Source organism: Accipiter gentilis, chromosome 22 (assembly GCF_929443795.1).
Source record: "Accipiter gentilis chromosome 22, bAccGen1.1, whole genome shotgun sequence".
NCBI lineage: Eukaryota > Metazoa > Chordata > Aves > Accipitriformes > Accipitridae > Astur > Astur gentilis.
The window spans coordinates 23,696,086-23,712,889 of NC_064901.1; the positions used below are offsets into that span (position 1 = coordinate 23,696,086).

Below are 16,804 nucleotides of genomic sequence, written 5' to 3' on the forward strand. Positions count from 1 at the left end.
GTTTCAGGGTAGGGCTAACATGGACAGTTTGGGGGAGACAGCCTGTGTTGTACCCTTTCATAATTAGTGACAGAGGTTGTTTCAATCTTATTCTACACTAACACAAAATAAAACAACTATCATCTAAAGAACAGTCACTGATACATTTTTCTTTTTACTTGCATTTAGAAGTTTTGTTGATTTTTTTCATTCAGTAAAAATCTTAAAATGTAAAGCATCTTATTACCGGATATCTTTACTCTCTAAGGTGATGTACGTGCCGTCGTATAGATCTAGGTCCCCCAAGGGCACCTTTGCTTTAATGCAGTCTGGATCCTCTTTATTATGCCTTTGTTCCAGCCCTGTGTCTCTGTCCTCATTTTCCTCTATATGAATCTTTTGAGCAACTAACTGTTTCTGTAGGAACAAAAAAAAGGAAACAGAAGAATGTATACTGATGAAAGCAAACTATAGTTGTTAGGAGTTGAACAGTGCAACTTCTTCCTAAAAACAAAGTCCATCTGAAGAAAATCTAAAACACTGTCTTCAAATTCTGGGAATATTTCCCTATATTTTATAACATCTGTAGGACATTTTTTCATTTAGATAGAATATAGATACTTTCATTAGGGATAATATGACTTGAACAGGCCCTTATTTCTCCTGCTGTACCTAAAAAGAGGGCTAATAGCATTCCAAATTCATGGCAGGCCATTCAGAAAAAGAAGAAATAGTTGTTAATAGTATTTCAACTTTTCCATATTTGGACCCTTTTCCTCCACTGTAAGACCTCATGGAAATAGTATTAGAGATTACAAACAAGATGAACTTCTTAACCATTCAGGGTGCTACGTACAACTGGGGTGGCAGGCTAGCACAAGAATGGAGACTAATTTCTATAGATCATCTTATAATGTGCCGTAGGAGCTACCTTTCGCCCCATAAAGCCCATGGATATTGATTACTATGAACAGTGAATGGACTAACGATCTGTCCCAGCACAGTAAGCTGTATTTAATTCTCACCTAGATCTGCAAACTGAAAACCCATTAACTATCATAAGGATTTGTATATGTAAAATGAGAAGAAAAACTGCATTTTTAAAGCCACACACATTTGATTACATGCTAAAATGCAATATTAGAGATGTATACAGTAGTAGCAACTTGTACAAGATCTTACAATAGATAATTTCTGCTGAAAGTCATTTGTATGCCATAAATGGTACATTTATGATTTCCAAACCCACAACCCATGTCCTGAAAATCTTACAACTATTGTTCCATCCATAGCTAAAATGCCCATTACCACAAAAATGAGTATACCTCAACGAGAAAGACTGGATGAATACAGTCAAACAAGGGGCAGTCCTGCTTTTTTTCCCTCCCTTCCACTTCTCCCATTCACCTGAAGCTACCTCTGGTGCTCGTCTAACTTCCCAGTTAGCTAGTTACGCTAATCTGACAAAACCAAAGCTGGCACAAGAGAAAGGAGTACATGGCCAGAAGAAAGGCTGTGAGCTTGCCCAGTCTGTATTATATTTAAACTTTAGTTTAAGTTATCAGTTCGAAGTTCATTAAAGCCCTTTTCAGAAGGGTGTTCTCAGATCCTTTTTCAATAATAAATGGGTTTGAAGAAAAACAGAGGTGACCTGCTCTGTATTCTTCTGGAATATAGCAACAGAATCCAGTACCTAAATGACTTGACTTTAAAACGTTAGGATTTATGGATAACAACAGGGAATGATGCAACTGGGGACAATGATTACCAGTTGAGCAAACTTGAGGCACAAAATTCTTGAAGTCTGAAGAATTCTTCATCCTTTCACCGAAGCAGAATTATGCCAATAATGACTTCTGTTCCCCATCTAAATCTATCACTAAAAAGTCTGTGAAAAAAAAATCTGTATTTTCAGAAATTAGTACTTAACATCATGCTTTACCTCCAGTTCTTTGAGGTAGTTAACTGTTGTTTCTTGTCTCATTAGTATTACCAAATCATGTGGGTTCCTCAAGTTCATTGGTGAATCCACCTGCAAGACATTTCAACAGTCCATCATGTAAGACATTCTCCTAATTAGAGCGATTTTAAAAGGTAAGATGTTCATTCAACTACAGTTTGTCTGTTCAGGGGTTTTCTGTCCACTCAGCATTCATGGTATGTCCATAATTTCAATCTGTACTTCAAACAACATGCATAAGTGGCAAGTAAATTTCTCACAACAAACGTTACTAAGAGCATCTACTGCTGAAATACTAGATACCTTAAATTGCAATCGCAAACCCCTGTTTTCTTTTATAGCTTTAAAATTCCTCCATCACGTCCCTCAACAGGCATAAAGTACTTCAGCTTCAAGTCAATCCCTCCATGCAACTAATTTAACACAACAGCCTAGCATTAAGATCTATTGCCTTCAGGATTAAGACATAAATGAACAAAATCAAGAGGTAAGCAGGCGAAGACTGAAAACTCTGTTACAGAAGACTGTGCTACAGCTTCCATAGCTATGCACAGGAGTTGGCAGCTCAATGAAGAGTGACATTACAGGTAAGTCGCAGACAATAGTGGTTACATGCCAGACCTTTACTGGTCCCTAACTGGGCTCAGTAAGCTATGGCACTTCACAGCTGAAACACCCCAGCCTTGTCCTCATGCCAAATCAATTCTGCTGCCTGACCGGGTCAGGGAAAGTCGCTACAGCTGAGAAAGTGGTGTATGAGCAGCTGAGCTGATCCAAAGGCTCACCACAGCTGAAAGGCTCACCTCCAGGCTTCCAGCCCCGTTCCCTCCAATCTGTCAGTGCGGTATCAGTCAGTCCTGCACGCCAGCTCTGCTGCCCACCAGGCTCTCTTGTGAGCTAACCCAAACTCAGCAGCTGAACAGGATGCAATCCCCTACCAGTTGCTTTATCTGAACTAGTAAATTAAATTAACTCATGGAGGATTCAATGACTATGAGAACAGAAGGAAATGGACAGGAGTATGTGCTGAACAGGATGAAAGGACAAAGGGTGACAAGGACAGCAAGGTCTTGCATTTTTAACATAATGACTGTTACGGTAGATGGTCTACACCAAGACATTCCTGGATCTGCTCAGTTTCCATTCAAGCTTTCAGGATGCGGAACTAGCTACTGCATAAAGATGCAATCACTACCTGTGCGTTAGTGCTAATACCGCTACATGGGCTGTCCACCCCCATGGCAAGTGTCCAAACTAGGTGACATTACAATTTAATGGAAAAGTTTGCCATATACACATGTGCAGGAGAACCTCTGAGCTCCACCTCTTCATTTTTTCCCAGCTTTGCAAACAACTTGACACGTTTCTGGGACTCTCTTATTGCAGAGAACTGCATCTCCAGCAGGACCACAGCAAATTTCCTGGTCATTTTAATGTGTTCTGTCAACAGATTAGGCCTTAGGTCATGTTTTCTTGGCTGTGAGTCAGATAAGAACCTCCAATCTACTTTCTTTGGACTAGTAGCTGCGAAGTCTACATTCCTTGCAAGCCTCCCTACTAAGGATCCTACCCTCTAAGATGAAAACATTTGTTCCTTTTACGCTCCCCCCGCCCCCTCCCAACCCAAAACAACCCTAAGGGTGGTTTTGGCTAAATTTCTCTAAGTATTCCTTTCCAAATCAAAAGCTGAACTGCTTCTTTTAATATGGAGCCATTTTGGCAGGTGGCTACCTACACCAGTCCAGATACTTACATGTAATTCATTTTCTGCCTTAGCAAAATTAATTCTCTTATATTACCAGATGAATAGAAAATAATAGGTGCTACTGACACCAGTTAATTTTTACACTATGAATTAGGGGATTATGGATTTAACTGTTGCCAATAAAGGGTGACCAAGTATCTGCAATGATCCAGAGAAGCACAGAAAATACCATATTAAAAAAACCTAACAATGTTGTTAGTTGAAGTATTAAAAGTCTACAGTGTTTTACTTGCAGTCATATTTCCTCCTATGGGCCCCACCTCACTGAGCTGGTTGCACACAAAACCAGAGTTATGCACTGAATGTAGCACTTGTTTCATGCCCCATTTGCTAGAGAAACTACTGTGGTATGTGCAAGCAAATGTGATGAATTTGCAAAGAAAATAAGGGAAAGTTTTACTGTGTTTAAAGCACTTAATCGCCCATTCCAAAATAGCACTGTTCCTCTGACATCTAAAGCCTGCTTGCATGACACTACACAGTCACTGAGGGCAAAGTCAACTATCAGCTCCACTTTCAGCGACAAACTGCATCTGGGGAGTGATTTTTTGCAGGGAGTTATGCATTTAGAAAGCCTTATTCTGAAAGATGAAGGATCTCAGTTTTTCATTCAGAAACAGAATGATATTAAGGGACAGCTTCTGTTTTTAACTTTCGACAAAACAGTCACATAAGAGTTAGGTCTGAATTTAGCGTTTGGGAATTTGGAGTGGTATGTTACCAATCCAGCATGCACAGGTTGACAGAAAAGCAACGCAACAAGTACTGAAATCCTATCAACTATTACCTAGCAGCAGAAATCAAAATAAAAACAACAACAAATAGCAATGTCAATGAATTCATTCATAAAGTTATGACAATCCACCAGGAAATAATCTCAAGTTAAGCAGCATGCATGATATGTTTCTTTAGCCTTCAGATTTTCACTTCCAAATCTGACCTCAGTTTGCCACCAGCAAATGAGCACTTTCTAATAAAAGCAAACCCCTTCAACCTAGTAGAAAGTTAATATTATTAAATAACCTTAGCAGTCATTATCTCTTTAAGACCAACGCAGTGTGTAAACAAAAGGCTCTAAACCCAAAACTTTTAGTGGTTAATCCAACCTTATATTTATTTACATTTGATCATTTCTGACTCTGAAAGTTCAAGACTTCCACTGCAAGAAATTATCAAAGACTATTATTAGCTCCTAAAAATAAAAATCCATTTTAGGTGCAATAATTTCTGAAAAAGAATTTGAATGGAAAAATTAAACAGCTACACTGGACAATCATACAAGGTTTGCAGAGGAAACTTGAGCCAGCACATCCACTGCATTCGGAGCACTTTGGCAGCTTGTAAAAGTGGGCCAAATATACTGTATCAGTTTATATATTTACAGTATGAAGGCATTACAAAACGATAACTGAGGAAATAAAAAGCATTTAGAGCTACAAAAAAATGCTATATGACACAAAAGAAAACACATTCTTAATTGAAAACCACAGGTCTTATTGTATCATGCCTGCAAATGAAGAAAATAATGCCAACTTGGCCTTCAACAGGCATCAGTTTGGAGGACAATGGTGCTCAAACTTAAGAATTTCATAGAGTTTGAATTGCAATTTCCTGATCTGCTTAGATTGATCAAAAAAAAAAAAAATCACCCTGCTGTCAAGTACAGGAATTCTCCCTTTTCTTACTACCTGTAATCTTATAGCTCTACTGAGAAACAGGCCAGCCAATTCAGCTGAAAAATAACTTAAAAGATTAAACAATTAGTTTTCCGTCAGATCAGCAGGCTAGTCTGAATTGGCCTCAGGTGAGCGCTTCATCAGCCCCCTCTCCAGAGCGACAGCCACGTGGATACTGCAACATGCTCCTCTCAGATCCAGCCAGCAACACTGTCAAGACTTCTGGTTCGTTATCCAACCTTTTTACAACATCCCTCCCCAGCTCAAATACTTTTCCTTTACAGTCCCAGCCACTTCTACAGCTGGAAAAAGACAAAGCTGACCTACTCAGCTGTGAAGAGCATCAATACTGCATTGCCATTGAGGGCAGTAATGCCACCTCATGAAGAATTTAGCACAGCAAGTAGGTAGCAAACAAAGATGTAGTAACTGCATAATCTACACAGCAGAAGTAACAATAGCAGCAGTGGTAAAGATAAGCAGGCAGCAACATGTGCTGAAATCCAGAATGCCCACTCTGAGCCCTGCAGTGCTTACCACCTGGGTGCTCACGCTTTGCCCCGTCCTTGCTGCTGGTGCTCAAGTGCCAGCTGGCATCTTCCTGCCTTCCAGTGCAGCCATATCCCAAACCCCAGAAAATTATACTCTGAATAAAAACGTAAGACTTGCCAGAACTTCTCTGGGGGCTGTTGCTTAGAAAGAGATGACAACATACCCTGAAGATCTGGAAAAGTCCTCAGAGCTTCACTTGCCTGTCAAATAATTCTTTAGTCAGAAATACAACAGTCCAAACAAAATGTATTTGATGGAAACCTGAAGACTGTTCTGGATTACACCCCTTCCTTCCCACAAGAAAAATACTCTAGGTAGATTTTGGAAGATGCTGGTTTCATTCAGTCTCACATCGTGCTTGTGCTCTTACAGACACACTGCCTCTAATAGTCACCCAGAGACTGATCTGGTTGTGGAAATACCTCCAGTTTCAAGAGAGTATTTAAAACAAAACAAGAAGAGGTTGGTTCCACAAGAGAAGTTCTGTATAAAATATCAACTGATTTTTCTTTCCTTTATGTCTGTTTGCCTGTGCACAGTTGGACTACATCTTTCATGGCATCCATTAGAGAAAATATTTCTTTAGACAGGTAACAGTAAGCAACGTGAATGGTACTGGATCGTTTTGAGGAAAGAGCACATTACATCCACAACCGCATATGATCTTACAGTACAAATGGTATGTATTTACTAGCTCATAGCCATAGCTCCCCTCTTTTATGACAGCTCAAGTATTTGCAAATAATTGTGTATTGAAAGCCTCCTGCTGTGAAATAAAGGGCCTATGTGGCCCCAATCTTACTAAGCCTCACCAGACGTGCTGATGATAGAGTCCTGGGACCACTGGAACGAACAAAAGTTTGTATTTGTTCTGAGCATTGCTGGTCATGTGTGTGGTACAGTGTTTGCATTTAATGTCAGTTTTTAAACAATTAACTAGTAAGGAAAACGGAACAAAACTTTGCTCTGGAAACTAGCATAGGTCTGACTTCAACAGTTAAAACCTTATTAGGGTGTTATTTCAAAGTTGTCATGTTTCATTTCAACACTTTAACAGCTGCAATCAAATACCCAGGTGTTCTCAGATGCTTCTTTTTATGTTAGGACTGAATCTACGGCCACGGAGGATGTGGTCTCACTTTAGTGTGTTACAACCTCTTCCCTGCCACACAGAAAGTTGCAGATACACCATCTCCCTCTCCCCCGCCCTGCCACCGTGTTAAAAACCAATGCAAGGATCTGACTTCAATTCAAACACAGTGAACAGGAAAAGAACAGTGCTGAAAAGCTTTGCTTGAACTTCTGATGGCTACTATAGCTACACTGCAGAAAGCCTGCCAGTAAACCACTTTTAGAATGAGTGTTCTCTGTTCAACTTTGCCCAAAGGTGAAAGTTTCTTTATAAAGCACAGTTCAAATTTATTCACTGTCGCAAAGTACACCAAGTACCTGATTCAGCAAGAAACACACAGAATTTGTGTAACAAAAAAAAAAGATGTCAGAGTTGAATCAAACACTGAAGTTTTAGAGTCTCCTGTGCTACCTGCATAAACCAAAGTCTCTGAATAATTAGACTTGTAAGTTTTGCCAAACATGCCGGTGTATTTTTCCCCATGATCCAGTTATATTGCACCAGGAAGTAAATTTTTAAAACGAGGGTCAATAAATGCCTCAGTCAACTATTTTTAGGTAAGGCTTTTTTTTTAAAGCACTGTGGAAAACCTACTGTTAACTGAGGCACAGGAACACCAAAATCAGAACAGCTGTTAGTGTCTCTGCACATCCTAAACCCATTCTACTACATGCAGAAGGCAGATTATGACAGAAAGAAGCTGGAAAAGATACTACATCAAATGATGGCATACAGGAAAATGGGCTCCTCATACTCGTTTTATAGATAGTGGATCTTTTGTCCCTGTACTTGCAAAATGAGGACAATTCCCACTCAAATAGGCAGGAACTCCTTGCAGTCTCAAGTGGGAGCGAAGTATCTAAAAACTGATGCTTGCCTTTTGGTATATTCTTGCTGTCTTGGGATACTCTACACTCCAACATGAACTACTGCAGCATTTCTGAAAAAGCCACAAAAAGTTCTGTAAAGGTTTCTGTGCAAAACAAGCTACAAAACTGGAAAATATATACTTTGGCTTACCCAAATGATGAGCAGGCAGTGACAGAAGACATGTGTTTCAAGGGATATCACCGAAAAATTCACACAGGAAAATGATGTTGAATTGAGTTTTTATAATAAGTACTGAGCCATTACTGAGCTGCAGAATGTGTTAACTAACAGCATTAGGTATTTGGATATTATTAAGAGCAGCCTACAGGGAAAATAGAAATTTGAAACACTTGTAGCACTTCAAACATAAAACCTAACAAAGTTGCAGTATTACTGAATAGGTCTGCTCAACTGAGATCACTTCCAGAGAGCACACCAGCTATGAGTATCACAGATAACGGATCGAAATACATCAAAGGAAAACAAGACTTTATTTGTAACACCACTCGTCTGCAGTGTGTTGTTGGTCATACTTAAGGGTACAAAACAAACTTCCAGTGTTTATATTCTAGCTGAGGTTTATATTCTCCAGTAGCAAAACAGATGCCAGCCATACACTCAGCTGAATCAAAACAAGAGATGGAGAAATCACTCATACACATCTGTAACGAACAAATACTTGTTTTCATAAAGGCAGACTGGTTCCCGCTGCCTGCTCACTGCCAAATCCTAAACATATCAGGTGTTCTAATGTTGAAAGTACAGAAAAGGAAAAATACTAATTAGACTTACAAGATACCTAAAAAAGGTTAATCCTGAGCAGTAAATTCTTCAGCAAATGAACAGCAGACAACCCATTGTTTTTTTCTGGTTAAACTTTAAGGGAAATTTCTTTATCCAGTGATGTATTTTTAGGGCAGGCACTTTATACCATGGTTCTCATTTCCTAACTGGTTAGTAACAGGTAGGGATTCAGCTTTAAATGGTAATAAAAAAAAAGAAAAAGAATTCAGCTACATGAAATAACACTGGATTTCACAGTCTCGCTGACTTTGCTCTTTTGGGTTTTGATGGGGCCTTCAGGCAAACATGTGCTTGGGCCACTTCCAGGCTATCCTTTTGCTGCAAAGCTCACAATATGGGGACGGCATGCCAGGCACCGAGCACAGCTTTCACCACAGAAAAATCAGTTTTAAACAGTTGATTTTGAACAGCTGATCATCTTGCCAGTTGAAAGGCCAGGAATCGAAGTGTGAAGATGCTAAGACAAATGGGACCTGGGAGCCACGCTGTGCCCGGAGGGAGGACAAAGGCCGTATGGGAACACCGGGAGCGGAGGAGTGACCAGGACACAGTGCCTACGCATGGTCAGAGCCACCACTGCGGCCTTCCTCGGCGTACATCACCACGCTGGGCTAAATCCAGACATTTTTACATTAAAGCTTTGCTGTCAGCAGTCAAAACCTGGCATAAGGTTACCTGCTAGGCTGCAGTAAGCGTGAGGGGCATCGCGCTGACAGCTGTACTTCAGCGGCCCTTCAGATCTGCCTCTTAGCTCCTCCACCCCAGATGCAAATCTTTCCCTGCTGAATTGAGAATAGTGAAAGCTACTTCAGCACCACCGCTGCCCCAAAGAACAAAATATTTGCATTTCTGACTGCATACAGGCTACCACAAGGACTATTTTTATCAAATTCGGATCTAGCCATGACCTTCACAGCAATACAGCGAGACGGAGGCTGCGTTCCCCTGCGAGCAGGCAGCGCTGGTGAAGTGTGGTTCCAGGTCAGCAGGACCCCGTCAGGGACAAGGACATTACACCTCTCAGCCATTCACTACACAAAATGTTCAGGTTCAAACTTTTTGAAAATACTCGTGAAAAGGCAGAAAATTTAAAGTGAAGCTTTTTTTTTTTTTAAATTACTGTTTTTCACACTAGAGGAAGGCCTAAATCCCACAGTCTTTTGGTGATTAAGAGAGTTTTAAAACTGAACAAGTTTCCCTTTTCCTGAGAATAAGCTGACCTATGCTTCAAAACCATCATGCTTCAGCTCATCACCCTGGGGTTGGATGACAACTAACGAACTGCAGTAGACTCACACCAACCTTCAGCCTATGCCTCTTTGCACACACTCATAAAGAAGCACTGGCAACTGTTTTGGGGAAGGCATGCTATGTTACACACTTCAGTAAGAACAATTTTTTTTTTGTTTTGTTTAGCACACAACAGCCTTGGAAGGATAAGAAATTCAGTCAAGAAAGAGGTCATACAGCCAAGCAAACCAACCTTTAGAGAAAGAGCAAAGCAAACATCTAGCTGTCATTTTCAAGATAGGACTGAGAGACTGCTTAATATATTGCAGAAAACGTTTTTGTAAGCAGCAAATAGCTTTTTATTTGGCTGCACTAGATTTTCAGCTTTCCTTGGTTTTTGGATGGCTGCTTTTCCTCTAGTCTTGAGCATATGGACCACTGTTCTCATCTCAACCTGTTAGCATACGCATGCAGTCAGATGACAGACATCAGTAATGCATTAACCAACTCTAAAGCCATCCATGAATTACCTTGCTGCAACTTGAGGCACACTTGTGTTCAAATCCGCAACCAAATGAACAACTGTTAGGTAACGTCTCCCTTCTTTACTTGTACTAAGCCAGAATTAAGCACGCTTCTGCACTGCATGAAATTCATATGTCACGTTTATTGAGCGGCTAGTCATCTTAGTCCCAAGCAGGCTAACCAGCATTGCTCATTCACACTCTTCTCCAGATCACCTCTAACAAACTTCAAAACACATGACAGCACATGAAAAACAAAACAACTCTTTGCCAACTCAGATTCCTTGCCAGAGGCTCTCTGCTCCTGCCAACACTTCCCCAGTCCTGCTTTGGACCATCTGCCTGGGAGGTTTCTTTGCTTCTTTTAGTTTAGTTAGTCAGAACTAACTTTTTCAGCGTTTATAGTAGTCTGTACAAAGGCAGTCCTTTGAGTCTCCACCAGCTTGCTTGGCTTTAATCGCCTCCATCAAGGGATCTTTAGAAAGACCCTACCTCAGCTCTGATACATCAAGTCTCTCAGAGATCATAGCAGTTGGTCCTCACCAGTAAGCCATGAATGACTACTGAAACTGTTTCCTGCATTGCATTTAATCTGTCAGGTGTTTGTCCTCTCCTTATTCCAAGTTTCTCTCTTCTCTTGAAGTAACAGTAGTACTTCTGTGGAGTGGCTAGTTTCCCTACTGGCAGACAAGTACTGTCTAAAATCAGTTATATATTACCCTGAACTTTATACTGAGAGTTGTGAAATGAAAAGGCTTATAAACATGTGCCCTGAGCAGATATAATCTCATTAAAAAGAGATGATTACTCAGTCCCTGGCTTTGTAGGAACACACATTTGAAGGTGGACTTAGACTAAAAGAATATGAACTGATCCAGAGAATGATGTATCTGACCTGAAAACAGGCTACTAGAGCAACAGATACAGTTTGATGGCTTTTTTCTTGATGGCTGAGACAATGAAACGTTACATGCACTGCTGGGAATTTATTTGCTTCATCATTCAGAAATGCTCACTAGAAACCAGAACAGCAAGGCCTACTTAGCAAGCACTCCCATTTACTAGATGAGATCTCACTGACATACAGAAAATTGTTCAGTTTGCATTCATTTTGCCACCCCTGCCAGGTTGTTATACCACTAGGAACTCCAGCTCAAGTCCCAGTCAGGGTACTGCCAGCGGTTTTATGCCACAGGAAAATGAATCTCACGTGAATGTAGTCTCATACTAAAGGCTGACACCCTTGCTGCACTATAAGGAGAAACAGCTAATAGAGATTTTAGGGCAATAATATAAAATATTCTCACCCTTCTTCCCTCAGACAGATTCCAGCTATAGTATTTTGTATATGGGCCAGGATCTGTAGCTTCTGCTTTCACCTCCTCATCCATAGTGCACTTTGGTAACAACAAAAACAACGCTCACAGGAGCAAACTAGAAGCTATGGGGAAGACACTTGTCACTAGTGCTTATCTGGACATCCACAGCTAGTGGCTCATTTAGCAGGGGGAATGTCTGGGTCTTGGCCACATCTTAATTATATGGGCTTCATTCAGATAAACTGAAGTAGTCCAAGTGAAGATTAAGCCTGTCCCTCTGCAAAAAGGTGACAATCTTTAAAAATCTGTTTCAGACTGTTTGAGAATGCTAATATTTCTAAAATAAAATAATATAAATGTTAATTAATACCACCGCTCTTAGCCACCAGACAGTATTAGCCACTTCCAGTTAGAGACTGCTGCGCTGGAAGTGTTGTGATCAGCAGTGCAAAGTCCAGCAGCGGCTGATTACCAGCAGCATCCCTCGGGGATCAATATTGGGGCCAACACTGTTTAATGTCTTTACTAATGACAAGGAAAAGAGGAACCCCAGCAAGCTTGATGTCCTCTGCAAACGCAGGGCAGGGGTGGCCCCGGTGGAAGGCATGGCTGTGGTTAGCTGGAGAAACAGGCTGACAGGGACCTCATGAAGTCAACAACAGCAAGTGCAAACCCAGCACCTGGGATGCAGTAACCCCGTGCAGCAGGGAAGGCTGGGGTTAAACAGAAAACAGCTTTTCAGAAAAAGATCTTTGGGCTGCGGTGGGGAAAAAGTTGGTGATGAGCCAGCAGCGTGCCCTTGCAGCTGAGGTGGACAACTGCATCCTGGGCTGCAGCAGCAAGGCTGGAGCCAGCAGGGCAATGGGAGCAATTATCCTCTTCCAGCAGGCACCCATGAGATTGCACCTGCTTCAGCTTTCTGTCCCCAGTTTCAAGGTCAGCAAAGCCCGTTCAAGGTGATGAGGAGCCTGGAGCACATAACGCGCCAAGCACCCGAGAGATGCATGCTGGCTCAGTTGCAGGGGGATATTGCTGCTGGTTCCAGCTTCCTAAAGGTAGTGTACGGAGAAAACAGAGCCAGATGCTTCTCGAGGTGCAATAGTGAGAGGCATCGTACATCTGTTGCTACATGGGAAATTCTAATTAGAAAAGATGAAAAAAAATTTCACACTGAAGGCAGTTGACCACTGGACCAGGTGCCCAGCAAGAATGTCAAATCCCCATCCCTGGACACAAAATTCAGCTTGGCAGGGCCCTCAGCAACCAGATCCAGTTGGCCCTGCTTTGAGCTGTAGGGCAGGCAGCGTTACTCTATGACCATATTCAGGTTATTGTGTTCAAACCAGCAGCAGCTGAGTTTTATTCCAAACGCGAGTCTTGACTTACACAGCTGTCTTCTGGTAGAAGGCGCTTCAAAATTCAAACTTGGGCTGCTGTGCAAGCAGCAAGAACTAGCACAATGGATCGATACTTGGATGTTCAAAGGAGGAGCCTAGAGTACTACAGAAAAACCTGATGCGACAACTTTTTTCCACAAAACGTGAGTAGATTACCTAGAACTAGTAGAGAAGCTGATGACAGGTAATGCTCTACATACACTGAGAAGCTGAAATGCTGGACACTGCAGAGAAACGCAAGAAGCTGCAAAGCCAACGAGTTTATGAGACGAATGTGGACAAAAGCACACAAAGTAAAAATAGCTGGAAAGGAGGATTGAATGGCTAAGCCTACTGGTGAAAATACAAGTTCTCATGACAAAAATCAACTTAACGAAGAACAGTCTGAAAAATTAAAGCAAAGGGATGCTCTGCAGGGAATTTTTAGGCTTATGTCCTGTTAATAAGTGGTTCTACCGATAAATTGGTAAATCTGTTAATGAACCACCCCATTGCCAATGAATCATAGAATATCTCAAGTTGGAAGGGACCCGTAAGGATCATAGAGTCCAACTCCCTGCTCCTTGCAGGAGTACCTAAAACTAAACCATATGACTAAGAGCCTTTTCCAGACTCTCCTTGAACTCTGACAGGCTTGGTGCCATCACCACTTCCCCGAGAAGCCTGCTCCAGTGGCTGACCACCCTCTCAGTGAAGAACCTTTTCCTAATGTCCAATCTGAACTTCCCCTGGCACAGTCTCATTCTGTTTCCTTGTGTCCTCTCGCTGGTCACCAGAGAGAGGAGATCAGCACCTCCCCTTCCACTGCTCCCCTTGAGGAAGTCATAGACTGTGATGGGGTCACCCCTCAGCCTTCTCTTCTCTAAGCTGAACAAACTAAATGACCTCAGCTGCTCCTTGTAAGTCCTACCCTCGAGACCTTTCACCATCTCGGTCACCCTCCTTTGGACACACTCTGATAGTTTGATGTCCTTCTTATATTGAGGCGCCCAAAACTGCACGTAGTACTCAAGGTGCGGCTGCACCAGTGCAGAGTGGAGTGGGACAATGACAATTCCTTCCTATTGCTGGACAATGGAGATCATCTGTTGGCTTTGCTGCTAACTATTGAACCACAATTACATTTTGACATTTAAAACTCTAGAAAACACCTGCTCTTCGCATTCCCCAAAATATGAATAAGTGGAAAAAATGAAATTCAGAGGTGCTCTGCAGGGATGGCAATGGCAATAACCACAAATTTAACTATCATTTTCACAAGAGCCAGGGAGATGACAGAAACAGATGCTGAAATACATCTTAGTAAAAAAACTCACTGGACAATTAGCAGCACTACCCAGCTACTGAAGAATCCGGCTCCTCACATTCCAAGTAATACCCTATTTATAATTTGATTTTCCTTGCTGGAAACGGATGGATTAATTTTGACCATGCAGGTAAGAGAAGTTATTCCACAGATATTATTTCATCACCTCAGCTACAGACCTTGAGAACAGTACACAGGGAACATGGGAATGCCCCTGCTTTGAAAACACTGGTAACTGTAATAGAATAGCTGACTGCATAGCAATGGTACAGTGGAAGCTTCTACCTGTACCATCAGTTAACTGACATCATAAAAAGCCATTTCTTAAAATCAGTGCTGAATGTAGCTAATTAGATTTTCAAGTCATTTTAGCTAACTAGATTTTTTCAAGTCACAGCTGCTTTTCCTGCAATAATCAAAATAACACTTGACCCAAACTTGATAATATACAATTAATGTACACACACAGATGCTTCCAGAACATTATCATACACTCTCACCACTTCCCCACTACATAAAGTCTGAAAAGGAGGTGAGACAGCACTGCAAGTGTTGTCATTCGTTAATTTATGACTAACTAGGGTGAGAGAGCGCCTAGATCCACACAGACAGCTGGAGTGCCCGAGAACCATATAGACAGCAGGGGCTTCCTGCAGAGAAAGCCAGTTCCACCTGTCTGAGAACCCTAATGCTTTCTGACAGGAGGCTGGGCCAAAAATTCTCACCAAAGGAAGGTGATGTTAACAGACGCTCGTCACTCCGCACTCTTTTTTATGAGGGAGAAGGCCACACTGCTTGCTACAGCGATTAACTCTCCCACTCCAGAGGGAAACCGATCCGGCAGTTCTGCTTAAAAGCAAAGCGGATCCGACACAAAAGTCGATTTCTGGTGCTGTTTGCCTTGCAACAAAGAGGGAGCAAAGCAAGTAAGAAAAAGCCCAAACATAAAAAACCCACGTCGACTCTTCCAGCCGCTTAGCGAACGTGAGGCGCAGCCCGCTATCAAAGCAAGACGTTTTGATTAAACCCATGAAATTACTGCAGGGCAGGGCAGGGCAGGCGCCTGCTTCTGCCCCAAGCAGACACCCCCACCGCTTTTCCTTCTTACTTCCAGAAGGCACGAAAAAAAGCAGCCGGGGCGGGGATGTGAAAAAATGGCAAACTCATTCATCGCTCGGGTTGCGCCAGTCCGCGGCGAAGGCGCCGGCGGGGCGCTCCGGGGACGGCGGCACCGGGGACGGCACCGGGGACCCGCCGCCGGCGGCGGGAGGGCTCCTCACGCCACGGGCAGGTCGCGGCGCGCCTTGCAGGCCCAGGGTCCGGGTCCTGCCAGCCTTCGCCACCGAAGCGGGACCCCGCCGGCTTCGCCGCTTACTCAGCAGCACGGCCTACGGAGCTGAAGGCTTTCGGCGAGGCTGCAGGTGAAGCGCGAACCGCCGCTGACTGGAAACGCGGTTCCAGTCACAAATCTATCCTCGGGCTGGCATAGACCCACCGACCCTTCCTCCCCGCCGCCTCGCCCCGGGGCTCCGGCGACTTCCAAAGCCACGTTTCGCCAGCGACGCCAGCTCGCCGCGGCAGACCCCCGTGCCGGGGCCGCCCGGGACGACGGGCCCCGTTCCCCGCCACACAGCTCGGGGCAGGGGCTCTCCCTGCCGCCGCCGCCGCCGCCGGGGCAGAGCGGCGGTGGGCAGCTCCCCGCGCCGCTCACCTGCTGCTGGATCTTCCCGTCCTCCGTGACCACCCAGTGGGTGGTGGCAGCGGCGGGCCGCGTCCCCGAGGCCAGCAGCGAGCACAGGCCCAGGGCCCAGCCGGAGAAGACCCACGCCCGCCCCAGCCCGCCCCGCCCGGACGCTGCTGCCGCCGCCATCTTCCCCAATCCCGGCCTGCCCGCACCACCCGGAAACGGAATAGCCGCCGCCGCCATTTTGGGAAGGGGAGAGCCGGGCGGGCGGCACCGCCTCTCCGGAGGGGCGGGAAGGGGGGCGGCCCCGAGTCGTTACCTCAGGCGGCGGCGGGAGCCCGAGGCTGACGTGAAAGGCCGACAAGCAGCGCCCGGCTCCGCGCTGAAGACTTTCGTTTTAAAATAAATTGGTTTCTGCCTAGCGCACGCTGAAACGTTTGCCGCGACCCCTCAGGGAAACGGCCTATCTGCCCGAATCCAGCCGACCTGTACGCGCAGTTATCCACAGTTAATGCCAGTTCACTGAAGGGCCGGGTGAAGGTAGCTCCGGAAAACACATCACTCCTTTTCTCCTTCTAACGCTTTTCAGTTGCACGGGAAAAATCG

General features: G+C 43.7%; 1 protein-coding gene across 2 annotated transcripts in view; it reads right to left on the reverse strand.

The window, feature by feature from the left end:
* TTC17 (tetratricopeptide repeat domain 17) overlaps positions 1-16,441 on the reverse strand; it is a 61,806-nt gene extending 45,365 nt beyond the window's left edge. Inside the window, exons 1-3 of one of the 2 annotated variants that reach the window (XM_049825793.1) lie at positions 16,226-16,441; positions 1,922-2,011; positions 227-396 (exon numbers count right to left, since the gene is read on the reverse strand). In XM_049825793.1, coding sequence (XP_049681750.1) covers positions 227-396; positions 1,922-2,011; positions 16,226-16,441 — 476 coding nt within the window. The remainder of the gene's footprint in view (positions 1-226; positions 397-1,921; positions 2,012-16,225) is intronic. The other variant, XM_049825792.1, reaches the window with a different exon arrangement.
* Positions 16,442-16,804: the final 363 nt, after the last annotated feature.